This window comes from Zerene cesonia, chromosome 17, assembly GCF_012273895.1.
Source record: "Zerene cesonia ecotype Mississippi chromosome 17, Zerene_cesonia_1.1, whole genome shotgun sequence".
NCBI classification, from domain to species: domain Eukaryota; kingdom Metazoa; phylum Arthropoda; class Insecta; order Lepidoptera; family Pieridae; genus Zerene; species Zerene cesonia.
In genome coordinates, this window is record NC_052118.1 from 8,813,702 (window position 1) to 8,833,522 (window position 19,821).

The 19,821-nt window shown below is 35.0% G+C and overlaps 1 protein-coding gene across 2 annotated transcripts in view; it reads right to left on the reverse strand.

Annotated features, from left to right (window-relative positions):
* Positions 1-19,821, reverse strand: part of LOC119833653 (zinc finger protein jing) — a 114,823-nt gene that overhangs the window by 16,147 nt on the left and 78,855 nt on the right. The window contains exon 1 of one of the 2 annotated variants that reach the window (XM_038357762.1): positions 18,638-18,880. The exons of the other annotated variant lie outside the window; for it this stretch is intronic. Coding sequence (XP_038213690.1) covers positions 18,638-18,657 — 20 coding nt within the window. The 5' untranslated portion in view covers positions 18,658-18,880. Of the gene's footprint in view, positions 1-18,637; positions 18,881-19,821 lie in introns of those variants that run through there. 2 annotated transcript variants of the gene reach the window in all.

Consider the following 19,821-nt stretch of genomic DNA (forward strand, 5'->3'; position numbering starts at 1 on the left):
CGTGTTCACCCACATCACACGCAGTGACCAGTGGGTCGGCGCACAAAGAGCAAATGATACGTCTCGCAGGGTAGCTACCCCACCCCCGTGGAATAGTACCCTGATAGTGTAACTGTGTAAAGGGTTGAGAGTAACTGTGTAAAGAGAGAGATAAAATAGGTAATCGTAAGTATAACTTTGACTTGATTTTATATAACTAACTAATATTAAAAGAACTATTAAAATGAGGTCAATGACATGAGTATATACACGGAAATCATTGTTACTTCGGTGATAAATGTTTATCATAGAATTTGTCACAGATGCTGTATAATATAATCTATTAACGTTAGCTTAAAAACCCATTAGTTTGTCAAATAGTGGCGAGTGTTAACTGCTAAAATAATAATGTAAACGAGTCTATAAAATATTTGAATACAAAATATTTTGTTCCGAAATGTATAACAATAAATAATTATTAAATTAACTCTGAAATGTCCCTTACACTAATGACAACCTGTTTGTCTTCCAAATTTTAATTTAACGAGATTACTTAGTAATCTATACTGGGTGTATAGAATATGTAATTAAATTTGATGATAAGTTAATGATTTTGTATTTCAAATATAAAAGTTTATCTTTCGACTAATTTATTGGTACATTGGAAAATCGATGCCCAATCAAAAGGTATACATGTTAGCCTTTGATCGCAATCGTTTTAAAATTTGTCAAATATACAGAGCTATCAAAACCAAACCAACCCTCAACAGTCATGGGAGCCATATTTAATTTTCCAAACGTTGACATGTGCCCACAGAAGGGACGCAAACCCCAAGGGTCTTGAATGAAGACTCTTAATGATTTATGGACATAGGTAGGATTATAGTGTCTTAATTTCACTATAGCAACGCACAATTGCAAAATTAAATAAAAATGCTTTTAATCTCATATAAATATAAAATAAAAAATAATATACTTTTTTCGTTTCATGAAACTGAAGGAGCCCATGTGGGGACTTAATAAATCTTTCACTCGAGTAAAATTTAAACTAGAAAACAAAGTCCATGTTTAAGCACATCTATCTACAAGCTGCCTCACACATATCACAAGGAAGTGACAAAAACAATACTATCTAAATCAATATACCTACGACAACGCACACACGCCTAGCTACCTACGTAAATTCGCAACACGACAACCGGCATCCCATCCACACACCGACATATCACTTCATATTTACATCCATTCATTAACTTGAAAGGAAGTCATGTCGCGTCGCGTGAGAATCGTGTCAGGGAGGGAGCCAAGCCATCCCCCTTTTTACTATTCCCCCCTCCTTCGCCACACCCCCGCGATTATTATGCTAAGTGTCTGTTAGTACAGGGTGAATTTTTCGCGCATCTGCTATTTATTTACGCGCTTTATATTCATGGGATTTCGTAACTGAGTTACGGTTCATTACGTTACGAGGCAATAGAGTGATGTCATACGCTATTTCCGACTTAACTCGGTTGATTTATGGTCTATTGTAGCGTGACCCGAAAATAGGTTAGTGGGAGCGTCCAAATGTGTTCCATTGAATTTAGTTAGAAAAGTGGTTCTTATCGTCATCAGTAATAAATGATAATCTAAGCATGATGTGAGATCACCTTTATAGCATCAGAATCACTACATAGTAAAAAACAAAGTCGCTTTCTTTGTCCCTATGTCCCTATGTATGCTTAAATCTTTAAAACTACGCATCGGATTTTGTTGGGGCTTTTTTTAATAGATATAGTGATTCAAGAGGAATGTTTATATGTATAATAACATCTAATAAACTACTCCAAATTGGACGGACAACAAAAATAAACGGAAGAACAATTTTAAATAAATTTTTATAAATTGTATAAAATAAATGTGAATTTTGGTACACGAAACGAAAACACTGCGTTCACAAGCGCTATTGGGAGTCAATTTCCCCCTCCAATCTAGACTCGATAAACGATACTGCAGCAAGTTCTAAGGCGGTTGAAGCACCCCGATAGAGTTGTGGCGAAATGTTATCTGTCCGTCTTGTGGCTGGTTCCGTAGTTCCTGTACAACTTGAACGAAAGTTTCGTATCGAACGTTTTCGTATCATTTAAGATGACAGTACGATGTCAATGTTATATGAATCGCCTTACCACAATTATACATTGAAATTGTAAATTTGACGAATTAATTAGTGATGTAGTTTTATCTAAAAATAAACTTTAACGTTGATGTCTAACAATTATTTTTAATTTTGCTATTTTAATGTAGATTATTATAATGATAATGATGAAGCCTTCAACAGTTTTTTGTTTAGTGATATAATAAAACAATTCATTGTAATTTAAAACAATCTGAAACTCAATTAAAATGTTAAACATAATATTTACGTTCTTACGCTTCAAACACAATAAGAATTCAGGGAAAAAATTGTATGTAGAATTAAATAAATTGAATTAAGTATAATATTTTTAAAAATAGTTCGTATTTAATTGTTATTGCCCGTACTTTCCTAATATTTATTTAATTGTTTAAAACATATCATACGTCAACGACTTGATAATTATCTAACGGTAGCCATATCGCAAGCTTATTGAAAACACCAAACCTAAAGACTTGAGTTCCGGCTGCGTCTGGGCAGGAAATAGGCGAATCCACAAGGGCCCTTTGTGCTGCCGCCACTTCGCATCGCATCCGTGAAACGTAATTTCGAAACTACGTTAGCGAGCTTGTTATGACGATTTAAGGGGAACAAATGATAATATTTCTGAATTGGATTCCATTATTGTAGGATATATCTCCACAGAGGAATATATATATAATTTCAGAACATTTACATGTAAGACCACATCATCAGAACTCTCAACGAACACATTGTAAAATGATATGATGTATTCGAACAGAACATCGACTACCGCTTTAACAGGGAAAGAAACGGCATACAAAACTTATTGGAAAAGTGCAAACATCATTGGCCTGACATCATGCCTCCAAGATCTAGGACATCGTTAAGATTCATACTCCACCATCTCCTATCCGACACAACGAACGACATGCGAGTCCGATATATCGTCAATGTTTGTGAGGCAAATAAGAGACCATTAGTCACAGATCGGCCGGAGTCGCTCAAGGCTCATTTCAATACAATACGAGTTGGGGTGGGGGTGCGGGAAACGCCACTGGATCGTGTGTGGCATGATTTTACCCTACTTAGTTTTTAGAACACACATTAGTATTGACGTAGCATTGTGGTACATTCACGTAAACGTGTTCCTGCTGTATGATGACGACGTATTATGATATTTGTAGCTTCTCAGACTTTTGATCATATAAAAACGATCAAGTTTAAAGTTAGACGGAAAGTTAAGTCTGTTTTTAAAGTATAGAGTCATCACAGCAATTTCGTCTAAAATGTATTTGTCGTCATTAAACCGGTGTAGTAACTTGTTGCGAAATTATAAAGAGATTAAAGACCGTTAGACGGTAACCTTTATCAAGCCGAAAATGTAAATCTAAACGCCGGGCAAAGTTCGTTCCAGTGCAGCGCTGCAAGCACTTAATGTGATTTAAAAGCAATCTCACCGTCTCGCGGTCCATTTCCGAATGAGCGCCGTCAGCGGCCGATGTCGCAAATCGCAATCTATTTCAGTGCTATTTCACGGACTTTTAGCTGACGGGCAAATTATTTGACATATCGACTGAAAGTAATTTCGGCGCACTTGGTTCCGCTATCTATTACCGAGCTCCTAGTGACATTTGAAATTTAATGCAGACTGTAGAACCTCATGTTATAACATTATAAATGAAGAAATATGTAATAAATTTATTGCGTAATGAACATCATGGTCTAGTATTTATACCAGTGTGAGAAATTATAGCATTACGCTATTTATATAGCTCTGTCTTTTCCCCCTTAGTGTCAGTAAAGCTTTAAGACGTAGGTATAACGTTAAATAATAATAACTTATGAATAAAATACAATCAGCATACTTGCTCCGAAGTCTAAAAAAAGCTAGAGTACCGACAATAGACGCGAGTAGCCTAGCCATTTGACAAACGAGCAAATATTTCAACAGCAGATACACAACAGAAAGGACAAAATAAACCGAGAGCAAACCGCGCACACACACGCGCCATATTTACTTTTGCGTAACGAACTATGCTAATTCGAATCTCAAACTCCGCCAGAGGGGAGCTCCCTCGCGAAGGATCACGGGACAAAAACCAATTAAACAGACTGTTGTAATCTTAATACGATAAAATTGTAAAATTCATTGTTGTACAATACATTTTAAATCGGTATACTAAGTGTGTTCGAGAGCTCGCTTTGAATTTAAGATTCTTTATAGAAGGGTCAAGGCTTAAGGTTACAATAAAATTTATTATTTGCTAAAAACAAATGCAAATGTTTCTTGTAACGTAAGTCGTTCCACTCACAACATGACTTTACAGCTGTTGTTTTTTTCTTTAGTTTTATTGAAACTAAATATATATGTACATACAATTTATAAACATTTTCCTAATTAACCATTAAAAAAAATCAAACAACATGCAGCGCATAATATGACAAATTACTCATTCTCTTTTATTTCTCTCTACTCATTTCTCTATAGCCATATAATAAATATAATTTTTATGTCTTTACTCGTAAATGTTATTAATATTCATACTTTAAGCTCGCCATGAAGAATAATTGATTTATCTATTCCCATATATTAGAACATTAAACATAAAAAGCAAAGATGTATATTAACATCAATACCGGTAGTGACTGAGCGTAGACCTTGAAGACACAGAATCCATCATACATCCATTCTCTATTACTTCCATATTCGTCTCGATTCGTCGCCTTTCCATACTAAGATTCTAGACAACTCGCTATGTTTAGTATAAGAGCTGTTTATTTCTATATTTATTGTATAGAAGCAACGATATATAGTCAAGGGTAAACCATATAAAAACATATTTTATTGTACATAAATCTCACAATAAATTCGCATCTATTGTGCTAATATAAACAAATATTAGTCCATGTTATTTATATGAACTGAAATAACCGCTACAAAAACAAATATCGACGAAGAAAGTGCTTTTACCTTAACTTTTCTTATATCACTCTAACATGCGAATGTGTTGAAGGCGGTGCTTCATTCGAATGTCCACGCACCGGAGCAAGCTCTACGCCTATAAAAGAGCCGTATCAATAATGCATATTGACCAGTAAATGGTGATCAAAGCAGCTTAGATAATCGACAAAAACGACCCGCCGCGCTGCATACCGTTCTCATACAACAAGTTGTCAGATTGTAATCTTCCAACACTATATATATAATAAAACGCTCCAGTTTTCAGCTTATAACCGTAGTAAAGTGGAATTATTAATGTTGCCTTTATTTTCGTTAACCGCAATTGTTCCGTTTGTGAGGGTTAAAAATAATTTCATAATATTTAGATTATTTCAAATAACAGCACCTATTAGTTGTGATAATTCATTTTTATTTATAACGTTTGTATTTCAAATAGCAATTCATTCCAATTTTATTAATGATCATGTTTTAGTACTATTATAAAACAATCCATCAAATGAATAAAATATAATAGTTTAAAAAAACTATAAAACACGCTTTAACAAAAATCATATTTTGCAAATTGAAAACTGGAATAATTTTATCAAATTAGTGTATTGTCATCGGTCCTCAATAAATCTACAAAGTTTGAACGAAATCTGGCCGTTTAAAGTGGGTCAAAATCGCGCCCAAAGAAGTCAGTTACAAACAAACAAACATACAAACAAACAAACATACAAACAAACAAACATACAGGTGAAGCTAATAAAAAGCGTGTAAAAATAATATATGTTTACTTTAACGATCAGAATTGTAATATACTTACAATAAAATGAAACATCTTAATCCATTCCTACTAAATAACTTTCGTATTAATTACGTTGTTATCTTCCAACATTTCGTAATATGGAATAACACGAAGAGTGCATGCAGATAGCTTATCACTGCGAAACGAGGGCCGTTGCACTGCCCGGTGATAAGTGATAACTCGCTTTAGTAAACACAAACAGAAAGTGTACATTGATATGATCATGTACCTATATGACTATGGTTAAATGACCACTTTTCAAAACACTTAAAATACGGAAAAATAATTAATGACGTAAATACATAGTGTGGATTATTAAGAAAGCCGACGAGAAATATTATACCTATTTATTATTTGCTGATCAATCGCGATTTGAATGAAACACCTTTTTTGTTCGTTTTATCCGGTCTCATTAATATTTAAAGACATGACTGACGTATTGTTATTATAAATATTATAATTGCTTAACATACATAAAAAGATTTATTAGTTACTCACTTTAAACCACCTGTATATATTTTTCTCGAGATATCCGTACGATTAATATAAACAAACACAACAACAGCCTGTAGTATGTCAAGTGCATATTACGACTTACGTGTCAGCGCAAACCGGGCGGAATGATTTCAATGAATCGAACATGCGTAATAAATCAGAGACAAAGCAAATCATGTGAACCAATGAAAAAATATAAATAGTTTGACTTTTAATTAATTGCGCTCGCAGCGATTGCGATTAATTGTCGCTATAAAAGCAATGCAATTTATGTGTTAAAAGTTCCTTGAAATATGAAGCGTTTAATACGAATGATGTTTAACGTTTTTTGTAAAAATACGTAATTTAAAGTAATCTTTTACAAAATAACTTTTCCGCGAAGTCCTCCAATAACGTGGAGAACCACGTTCCGAAGTTTTGACATCTCCCAATGTTAGAGGAAGTGGGTCTTTACACATACTATCTGGTGACACAACTCGTCACAAAACTTATATTTGTATTTTGCAATATTCCCTTCCTAAAACCATTGTTTAACATTTAGTTTTTATTTATCGCTTAGAAAAAATGTGATGTTCTATAACAAGCACATGACACATTTACAGTCTAAAAATTGCACTGAAAACCTCTCACAATATCACTATTTCACACACTAAAAACGACACGAACGCATCTTGTCAAGTAATTATATTCTTTGTCCTAGCTTGGTCCCGATGCACCTACTCTTGCAATTCGAATGGTTAGCTGATCTTCCCGCGAAACGTGACACCAAAGGCCTGCTATTTTTACAAACACAGAAGGAATGGATAGGCAAGGCCGAGCGTTGTGATAAACCAATGTCATTAAAAACAATTGAAACAATATTTAATAAAATAGTTGTACCTACGACTTTAAATTGTTAAATGTAACAATATTTATAATTTACCGTTTCTTTTCTTAACAAACAGGGGTGGATAAAAAATTTATAAGTACAACTTCATATCCTACATAGAGCGCGATCAATAGCTAAGTTGGGTTGGGCCAGATTGAACAATGACCAATCCAAATATTCAAGAAGGAATGTGAAATGCGCTTATATATAATGTTTATAGTTAAACATTCATTCCAATGCAGTTTAATGCCTTGATATAAGCAATGTATTACAAAAACAATCTATCAGTCGCACTAACAGTCATAACAAATGTTTTATTTGCTCATCTTGCGTGTTATCAGTACGGTATCACCAAGTAGCCTGTCACTTTTAATTGAATATTGAACAAAATTAATGAGTGCGATAAAGCGTAACACAGAACAGACAATAGATTATGTTGATACTCGTCGCCGAGCCTGTAATTGCTGTTAACCATGACACATTATCACTTTATTAAGAACGGGCTGTTGCCCGCAGCTTCGTCCGCGTGGTCAAAATAAAATTTGATGACAAAAACCTCACACCCCCTTGGAGATAAAATGTATTAAAATCCGAACTTCAGCCCGATCCGTGCAATAGTTTTGGCTGTGCGTTGTTAGATCGGTCAGTCAGTTAACGTTGCGTTATATATATATTAAAACAAAATGTATAAATTAACTGTATCTTTATCTATATGACGATGTTATTCGTTTCTAATCAATAACACTTCAATTTGTTAAGGGATCCGTGACCGTCCCCCTCTCAAAGTAGTACTTACTCTAGTGAGAGAACGTGATGGCGCTAGACGACTAATATAACTCTATCGCCTTCGCACACTGGAATTAGTACTGCTTTAAAACGTCACGCTTACCTTTAAGGAACTCTGATTGTTACGAACCATTTCAATAAAGTTTTCCTGACTGTAGCACCTGACTTTACTTTCCCATTCAGTTCGTTCACGTTGTTAAGTTTGTTAGCAGAATAGCCGTCAAATAATAGTTTTGATTTAATAGAAGCATGAAATACGAAAAAGGAGATTATTCTATACTATTTTATAATAACTGTTACTTGAATTTATTCCTGTGATAAAGGAAAATAATAGACCTCATAAATTAGTGGCGCGATGGCAGCTGTCACAGGTGTAATATAATTGCATTTAAGCAGCATTACAGCGAAATAGCCAGCAATTAAATACTATTTTACTAGGAGTAACATTGACAAGCAATGACAATACCACGATAATACAAATTAAAAGCAAGGTATTACATAAGCATTTATTCTAAAGGTATTTATTTCTTTAAACAAGCAGGTGTTCGGCCGCGGCTTTGTCGCGTGGAAAAACGAGTCCTTATAGGAATGAGATGCTTCACCTTGGTAAAAATTAGAACATGTTCCCGTATAACATTATAACTATCTCCAAACCAAAAATCAAATCACAAAATCACTCCGTTGTACCGTGAAAGACAGACAAGCAAACGCACCCACTTTCGCATTTATAAGTAACTTGCACTACGTCTATCCAATTTCAACCAACATTGCTTATATTTCGTTCAAATAGCATCCCCTCTAACAAGCCAAAAATGGGCCGTCCTAACAGACAAATACAGTTTACATTTCTCGCATTACAATACGACTTCCGTTTATAAAAGCTCGGAAAGTATCGGGGCGTCGCCGCGCCGTAATCGCGCCTGAATTAGAGGAAGCGCACATCCGGTGTTTAATTAACATAAAGCCATCGGTCACGTGGTCGACGACTGTTCACACGTTGCCGATACGATTTTTGGTAATAATTGTATCGTCACGATAAATTTTGAGAATATTAAGCAGATATCTTTACTGCATACTTTTTAGTATGTATGAAGCGCTATTGAATATGCGAAGATTAGATGCACAGCGACACCTACGGCCATAGTTACGATAAGATTTTAAAAAAACCTGGGAGAGGTCTCTCTATTCCCAATATATAATCTTTCTCTATGCCTACGGCTATATGGTTTAAAAACACTTTCATCACGTTAAATAAAAATTACCTGCTAATACTTTTCAATAACAGGAACATTAACTTATGTTGTAATTTTCGAAATAAACTCCCAATTAACATCAGGATTACAATTCCACTTACGTCAAACCGAGTAATTAAGACTAGGCAACAACAATTTTAGATAAATTACAAGTATTTTAGCCTTATCTGTATGAAACTAAGTCATTGTCGTTTATGACGTCAAACACCGCAAAAAAAGAATCTCTAGACATACTTCTGCAGTAATAAACCTACAGCTATCATAGGCACCGGCATTCCACACCTAAAACCTTAAAATTGTAAGTATACTGATTTTTAAACATGTACATATGTGTGTGGGAAGAAATAAACGTTATTATTATTATTTAAACCAAGGTTCTTCTAATCCGTGACATACATACATCCAGCTCAGTCCACTGTCTAGTGACACACTGACCAATAAACGTTACCTACCCCTACGCTTCATTATACGCTTACAAATTGAGATCAGAACAGCAATAGGTCTTCAGGCGGTATGCCCGTAATCCACATGAAAAGTGAAATGGTTAGCGAGTATTGTGTATTCAGGTTAAAGACTTGACTCGATTACGGGTGCTGGTCGGAGCCGGGCTGTGGTTCGCGTTGCGTAACAGTAACAGTCACATTGTCCTACAATATTGCGTTAGGCAATAATATTTAGACGTTAACACGCGAATTAGTGGATATTCAAAGTATAACAGTATGAATTATCGATATCTAATGCATTTCAATTACGAACACAACACATATACCTATATTACTCAACATATGTTTACTATATTATACTTTTCTTATAGCTAGCTGACCGACCAACACTATTTTGCCTTTCTTATAATTTAGGGGTACCTATGAAAAACAAATGTTGACCGATTCTCAGAACTATCGATAAGTACAGCCGTTTCAGAGGAGTATGGTAACTAACATTGATACACGAGAATTTTATACATCTAGAGAAAGAGATAAAACTAAATGTATAAAATTGTTACCTTTTGGTAAACAGGTAATTTGTGTTATAAGTTGTTGGTAGAAACATCCTTCATTGTGAGACTAAAGAGGAATTAAATTAATTGGTAAATAAAACCACCCATCAGCGAATTAGTTAGTCCCATGTCACATTTATTTGATGTGTGATATTAATTCAAGGGCTTCTATACATATGTGTTAATAAAGTTTTTAGTATGTATGGACAAATTAACGGAAAACGGGAATAAGGAAAATATGCGAATAGCCATAAGCCACAAAAGATTCATTGAATTAAAATACTTATAATGGAAAAATCACATACCTACTAACATACCACCAGAAGTCGTGATAACAACATACTTTATTTAACGTAAAATATAAAAAATAATTCAAAATATTTTTTCATCACAGCTCTAAAAAGATACGATAGGATATTGCGTTTTCCTCCACATTTAACTTTTGTGAAATTAAATTCCCATACGATGTAAGCGCGGGTGAGAGCATACACATGCAATAATAATGAGGTAAAAGACTAAGACCTTCGTTATCAATCCGTGGACGAAAAATATAAATTACTTTCCTCCAACGAAGCATTATAACCACAAACCCACACCACCAACAAAGCAATAACACCTTCTAAAAATACTCTCCCATCAAAAAATCCGTACAAACGGCCAATTTAGAGTACACAGTATATCAACCGCAAGCTCGTCTTACAAAATCAATGCTGGCCGCTCAGTACCCACTACGCAGTGGACAAAAGCGATGCGGGCGCGGTCCAAGGTTCAACGGCCCACCACAAATTACCCCCATGCAGCGATACCATCTCCATTAAACTAATCATTTTCTTGACATGCAAAAGCTCTCGTTATGAGCTCTAACGTCGGCTGTGGGAATTCGTCAACGATTTATCGCACGAGAAGCATGGCACGATTATGTATTAGACATGTTCATTAGGTACAGTCAAAATAGACTAATATGTACAAGAAATTGGTCCGTTAAAGGTTGTATTCAAAACTCGTCAAACTCAACCATATTATACACAGAATAAGACTTGAGAAATTTTGAAAGAATAGAAAAAATTTGATCACGAGGCAGGATCAATTTTTTTCTATTCTTTCAAAATTTCTCATTTATAAAGCATTTCAATGCTATAAAACTAAAAATTAAAAAAGAATAAGACTTATTATACAACCAAAGGAAATGATAAAGCACAAAAGTATTCAAGTGTGAATATTATGCGATTATCCTTTTGAAAATGCCTTAAAAACTTAACTTACAAACTCAAACGATGTATAATGTAAACAAGATAGTATAAATATCGATTGCATCAATCAAAAATGTAAAATATCAAACTAGAAAAAGTTTAATGAGTCGGGTAATCGAACTAAATGCACGTACAACATTATCCTATGCGTTTAAACTACAAAAGAAAACAATAAAGTTTTTGTAAATTAATTATGAAATACACACAATAAAACTTAGTTACGATAATAATGAACAACTTCATGGCTAATTAAACACGCAATTACAGCGTTTTCCTTATTCGTATATTTCACGTCATTTAAGTTTATTTCATTATTTTCTAGGGAAACCTCTGGGTTATTTCATTTGCCAGTCCAGGCTCTTGCTCTAAGGTGCTTGTGATTAAATATACCTAAATATTGTTATGTAACAAATATTTTGTGTAGTTACCTCACTACTACAACCGCATAAAACTCCGTACTCGTTTGCACCGATCATAATGATTCTTATCTCTTCTTGATAATTGTGTTAATGCAAATAAAGGAATTTGAATCTTCTATATATATAAAATTCTCGTGTCACAGTTTTCGTTGCCATACTCCTCCGAAACGGCTTGACCGATTCCTCTGAAATTTGGTAAGCATATTGGGTAGGTCTGAGAATCGGCCAACATCTATTTTTTATCCCGATATTCCTACGGGATACGGACTTACGCGGGTGAAACCGCGGGGCGCAGCTAGTTTTAATATAAACTTCCATACCCCAAGGGAAACAGGGACCTTTTCACTTAGACATCGCTGACCAATTTCATTCAAACTAAACAATCATATATATACTATATCTATAGAACAGATACTAAAGATATTGACGATTTTGTAATAAGCAAAAACCCAAAAATCTGATTATTTCCCTTTAAAAATTTAAATAGCTTCTATTTGTGAATTAGCCGCAGAGAAATTGAAATCTTCCTTTGATTTTCGTTCCAATTTGTTGGTTTGATGTTAAATGTCAAAAATATTTTTGGATTCACAATTTTAACATGGCTCGCGACCCAATTACTCCAATTGAGCGACGACCGATGTATCGATTTCTTATTAAACATACCGTTACACGTGTGAAAGTGACAGTCCCCGCCAGTGTATCCACCTTCAATAAAAAGAACAATGCTTTGGTTGCACAATGTCGTTCGAATTTAATAAATTAAACCGATTAACTCAAATAGTATCGATTTTTAATGGATTTCTGAGATTTTATAAAAGTTTCCTGTACTATTGCTAAATGTTAACAACTAAAACCTTTAAACTCTAATATAAAAACCAAATTACACCAACCATTAACATTCCCAGTAATCATATACTCGTGCCACACCCAACACCGAACATAAATCTAAATCAGCATACATCACTCGGTGTCTAAACAGTTCTCAATACGGGATGACTTCGGCGCGCAATGTTTACGTAAAGAAACAAAAGGCTCGTCTCATTGCATAATGCCCTCCTTCCGTCCAGCAACATTACTGCGAACCGCGTGATGTACAACGCATTCACGATTTAATAAATTACAGCTGTTCCTATCTCGAATCTTTTTCTTCCTTTGTGAACGCAATATCTGTCTTAATTGTTTGTTTGGGTGCACTGTGTTTCTTGTCGGCTTAAATCAAAGAAATGCTCGAACAATGTTTATTTCTTTAAATTCTACGCATTACTAAAAATATCCTATACTAGCGGTCCACCTGGCTTCGCTCGAGGTACATTTATAGCAGTATATACTCACAGATATTGTGTTTTACTATTAGTAAAAGAATTTTTAAAATCTTACTCACTTTATAAAATGAGTATAGACAGATTTTGTAGAAGCACACGTTGAAATATCCGAGCCTCACTACAATATGATTGTTATTCACTTGTAAATGGTTCGAGCTTTTATTGGCACATCTTCATTATACCAACTCATGTGTTTACGGCTTTTTTATGTACCCTCGTATATGGATGTTTGGAAAATGACATCGTATCGTTTACCTTATAAGCTTTTAGTATGGCGGTAATGACATTCTTAAGTGACCTTCATCTGCATTTTAATTTATTATCGTTTTTATACTATTGTTTTGAAAATGCTCTCAACATGGCTGAGTCTATTTATTAATACGAGTAAATAACACAAAGCTGAAGAGTTTGAGCGCACTAATCTCAGGACCGGTAAACTATAAAAAATAAAACATTTCCAATTGGAGCAATTTCCTATAAACAACAAGACTCATTAATGCAATATAAACATTGTGTCTTTAACGAAATATTTAAGGATTGATGAAATGGCTACGAATATTAAGAAGTTGACAATAAATCAATTAGAGTGCGGTTTACATGACAACCGGTTAACTGACAATTTGTCGAGCAAGCCCCAACATTCCCGTCCATTTACAATTAATTATAAATACTATGATTTAATTATCGAACTGTCAAACACGATTTTTAGCGAAATTGTCTGCGATATTTATACTCGTTTTAGCGTTGCAATGAATTAATTTTTATTGAACATAATGGTCTATTAATGATACATGATTGAGTATAATTAATGTAAAAGCTTCTACTGTTTTATAAAGGACTATTAAACATACGTATTTTACAATTGATTACCAGGTAAAACTTTACCTAATTTTTAGACCGATATTAATTAACCACACAATAAACATGTACAAAATAAACATCACATAGCTGTTAAATATTTAATTTTGCAAATTGTACCTATTATCAACAATGTTCGAAACATTACAAATTCGTTACGGGTGTAATAAATATACACGTTAATAAAACTATTCTACTTAAGTATTACAAATGGACAATTTGGGAAGCCAAATTAAAAACAAAAACTTCTATAACTGGACTGGAAAAAAAAAATCATAACTAAAAGTCTACGCAATTTAAAAATTCTACTCGCCAAACAAAAAGATCGAAAAAATTGACGAAGATCAAAAGAACAATTGGTCCCAGTGACCCGACAGTCATTGACACAGAGGTGATGATGTAATCGAAATCGTAGTGTCGTTTACTACACGTCTCGTTTAATGAATGGACCGTTTCAACTACGCTGACGTGGAATGTACGCCTTAAAACAATTCAATTGGTTTTTACGTTCCTGTCTTATCTTGATGTATATACTCGTATATCTGAGCCTAGACACAGGTTCGTGATATTGAGATTAAATGAGTGTACAACATGAAAAATGTACTATATATTTTTGAACCGTTTCAACTTTAGAGTTGTTTGTTAATATTGACATAGAGTGGGTTGCAGTGAATTATTTTACTCAATATGCAGTAGGTATCTTTAATTTTTAAAGAATTGTAAATTTTTGATGTATCAAAAGATATGAGCTTGTTATTACTTTAATTTCTGAGTGAATTTAAGGGACATTTAAGATATTTTTTCAAGTCTTCTCGCATTGTGTTCAAGCCTATCCTACTAATAATATAAACGCGAAAAGAATGTGGATGTGTGTTTGTTATTCTTACATACGAAAACTACTAAACGTAATATGTACCAGAATGATGATTAAACATAGAAAAGCTTGCTTGTCTTGCTTGAGTCGTTACGGGAGAAACCACACAGCACAGCGAGTCCGTCTTTGTGTACATACCTATATCTCATCAGTTTGTACAATTTATTATGTGTATTAATAATTAAAACTTCCCAGTGACTAAAAAGTACCTTTAACGCACCGTCTGATTCATTCATAATAAATAAATGACTTTATATCAAAAATTGTAATTTTCCGCATCAGTTTGTCCGTGTTCAACAATTACATTACAAAAGTATACAAGAAATATTTACCAATTGAATTCGCATAAAGGCAAAAGTAAGGACAAAACGAGGAAAAAATTAGCACCAACGTGTGACATTGCAAAAAATAAATAAACAAAATGCAATAAACAAAATGCAATAAACAAAATGCAACAAACAAAATGCATTTTCAATGATAAACCATCAGATCCGTGGAAAACCGGTCTGGACCGGTTTAAATGAACACAAAAACGTAAAAAAATAACATGCTGAAGATTATATTGTTAAAAAAACGCACAAAAAACCTTTTGTTGCGTGTGAGATGCTCACAAAAAAGGCATGGAAAAAATTAAACAGAAACTCGGTAGTCGGCCTGATGCACATGAATGTAGGGTTATTTAATACGTATTCCACGAATTATTACTTTCCTTACTTTTTATATAAGTAACCTAGGTATTATTATATAAATTATAGACAATCCAAACGGTTGTTTACCTACGTGCTTATTTTATATAAATGACTGCGATAGATTAAATCTTCCAAAATAATCCTATTAATATTATAAATGCGAAAGTTTGTAAGTATGGATGTATGGATGTTTGTTACTCTTTCACGTAAAAACTACTGAACCAATTGCAATGAAATTTGGTACGTAGACAGCTGGATAACTGGAATAACATATAGGCAACTTTTTATTCCGATATTCCTACGGGATACGGACTTACACAGGTGAAACCGCGGGGCACAGCTAGTATACCATAAATCGTACAAGATTGTGCAACGCAATATCTGAATAACTTAAACCAGAATCACGTATTCTATACGCTCCTCACCCCTTTACATGTATTTTAATTACACGCCGGTCCAAATAAAGTCGAACCCAACCATAACAAGTGTAACACCATAGGCCACAAAAAGATAGGAATTAAAATGGTATCCGTTACACCGCGCACCGAACCGTTAAATCTACCGAAATAACTATGCGACAAAAACATTCGCAAAGACAATACTTATAAATAATTCATTAGCAGATGCCTCGCATCGTTAAATTATCGATGAATCATTAAGCTAATGCTCCACAGACGAACGAGATGACATTGAAACGAAATAGGAGCGAGGCGTTCGTTGACATCGGCGAATACGTAATAAGCGATAATATCAAATGTGCTAATATTTCCTGTACGCGTAAACATTCAAAATGCTGTCTGAACATGAATATGCTTATATAACTATTAAATTAATGATGAGATCTATTTTAAAACGAATCGTGTAGGTACCTAAATTAATTCGTACATAAATGTTGTTTATAATAAACACATTGTCCGAAACTAAATTCGTTAACTATAATTAATAGAACGTTAAAATTTTATTTTAAGCTACCGGTGTGGATGTATAAAAATTTTCATACGCTACAAGTTCCATGAAGTTAAAATTACTACTTTATTATTATTTGGAAACATTCTGTACAAAAAAGTGCTTTATGATACATTTCAATACCAAGAAATGAATCACTTAACTGTATATAGCTAAAGGCAATATATTGTTGTTGAGATAATAAAAGCTTCAAAGAAAACCAAATGTTTAGTTTCTCTAATGCGCTTATCTTTGTTGTCTTTGCCTTTCAACATCGGCCCTAAAGTAATTAACGTAACAACATTGCAGTACGCTTGATTCAAAGACATTTATAAAATCGCAAGAAATGCATCTTCTAACATGTAATCGATACTATAATCACAAAGAAACAAAGACGTTATAATCGATATTACTGGGAAGCTATCCAAGGTAACAATGAAGTGTAGTTATAATATCCGCAAGGATGCCGTGACCAATGTCCCTCAGATACGTGAGGAATTACAATTATTTCCTGCTTCTATGCGAGACTGAGGTTGTGAAAATGTTTATCCATTAGAGAAATAATATTTTGCTCGGTGTTCAATAGTTATTCATATTAACGTATCATGTACTGATCTATATTTATTAATATAACGCAGAAGAGTTGTGCGATTGTTAGAACGCGCTAATCTTATGAACTACTGGTCGGATTTTTAAAATTTTTCCACCGTTGCATAATGTAGCTAGAGTGAGTGCTTTATATATGTTATATACATGCCACGGGCGATGCGGACACAGACCCCTGGTGTCACATTAAGACTCAAAGAATAGACAGTTTCGGTCTATCGAATTGTTAAATGATTTAACATTATTTATTGTTTTACTAACATTCAATTAGTTGAAAAGACAACAATCGTAATCGTTTAAGGTTTGGTACAAATTAGCCATGTTCATCAAAATAGCATAGACAACGAAGGGGCAACAGAAAATGCAATTCCTAGCAATTACAGGTGCCTGCAAGTCGGGGAGTGGTTAAATTCTAATTGACGTCTGACAACCCTGACCGAAGCGACCGCCGCGTACTTCTCGTGCCTTTTTAGTCATAGATGAATAGCGATAAAGTATAGATAAATTATTCCGTAAGGAAAACCGGAAGGTCGGGTACAAGGTGCTCGCTGCACCTGCCACTTCCAGACCTTTAGGTCTGCAGCGTGCGATCGATGAACTAATTGTTATTTTTGTTTTGACTTATGAATATCGATTCTGCAATCGTCTTGTTTATTGCTCGTAAACTAATTATACGCTGTTTGCACAAACATTTTCATCTGCGTTCGAGTTATTGCTTCATTTTTACTATATAAAATTGAAAATGTACACTAACTTAACTAAAATATTAGGTTATCATATTTCTGCCCGATTCCATTACCCGTCATTTTGTAACTTGATTAATTTATTTTCTAATTTTACATTTACAACTTTGCAAATTAGTACCTCTGTTAAAATTAACGAGTCTTAATATTGCTGTAATTGAAGGTTGCACAATAACAGCGTGAATTCTATGATATTTTGAATATCAGTTTCCAGGAAATCAGAGGATACTTCCTGGACATACATTATCCTGTATATCTTTTACTGAATGGTTACCACATGTATACACTTGTATCTATAATAAAATAAACTTCATAACATATATTATGAGATTGACGATTAAATAAATATATGTATAAGAGACTTAATTGTTCTTATACGTAACTTAATATTACAAGACCCAACGTTTATACAATACATCCAAAACTGCTAAAAAAGCTGACTACACAAAAAATTACAATACATCCCTATGGGAATAGGACGACAATAGTTATTATTGTTGAGACGTGACAAAAAACTTCGCCCTTTTGCGCTACAAACGTAAAAAAGCGCCAAATATTGTGCCGGCGTTGCTTACCGATCGCGATCGAACGGCGGGCTATCGGACAAGGACCGTCACGGGGCGACCGTTCACGCTCATGCATGGTGTTTTAGGCTCCGGATAATCACCTCGGTCGATGGTGTAACATAACTTCGCATCTCCCAGCGCCGGCGGTCAGCTCCGCAACGGTAGAGCACTGCACATCCTCGCCATCACACACACGATCGATCACACTAGCACACTAGTACACGAGTCGCACTGCACGGCACTGGCTACTGAGTCGCGGCGCGGCACACACGGGCGGCGTGCTCTATGAACGCCGATGCATTGGCGGCAGTGCGCCGTAGTCCCGGGCGCGCAACAGCTGACAGGAGGCGCAGGCCCCCGCCGCGCCGGCCCCGCGCCCGCCCCCCGCGCCCGCGCGCGCAGCCGGTGCGTGCCACACCCCCCACCTCTCCCCTCGCACCTCTAATCCATTATTTACGGACGGCCGACCGGTTTCGGCCGCTTCACGACGACCGTTCAAATTAATGCCCTTCCTATGTCCGGCCTCAAACGCGATAAGATTACGGCCGACGTGCTTCGACCGGCTCTAAGTCCTCCGTCCTCGCTCCTCAGTCGACGGCCATCTCACATTGCATTTGACGGTGCCAGTGCATAAACCGCGGCTGACATAAAACTGGTGCACTTTTATGACAAACGTGACTGATATAAGAATAGGACAGTTGAACGAACCAAGACAGGCATTGGCTGGTACTGAAGGCACTAAAATGCCTATAACGCGAGTGAAATATTCTGTTGTAAGCCACAAATGCAGAGTTGAAGTAGTAAATCAACGTAGAGGTCGTAAAAACGGTGTAAAAATAGAATTGGATAAGAAATGCCAGCTCGTCTCAAAGCGCTCTTTAAAGCATTTGCTCGCACTTAGTTTAATACGCGACTGTTAATCCGAAGATAACGTCATAATGTACCCACATACAAAAACTTTCTTAGTCGACCCCCCGCACTCGCCGAGTTTATCTAAGCATTTATCTTATTTCCTCGAAAACAGCTCAAAAATTACGTTACTTATCTCTATTCTCGGAAAGTAAATCTGTTGAAAAATCCATATTATATTCAAAGAAACCATTGTTAAATTGCCAACTCTTTTATTACAGTAGCAATTACCCACACATTTAAGTTGTATTATATTTACTTCTTCTATTATATTTGCATACAGTACGCCATTAATTAAATCTTCCTGAAACAATTCGCTAATATGAACTAAGAAATACCAACGCAGTGTATCGGCTATTTATAGCGCAATCGAAAG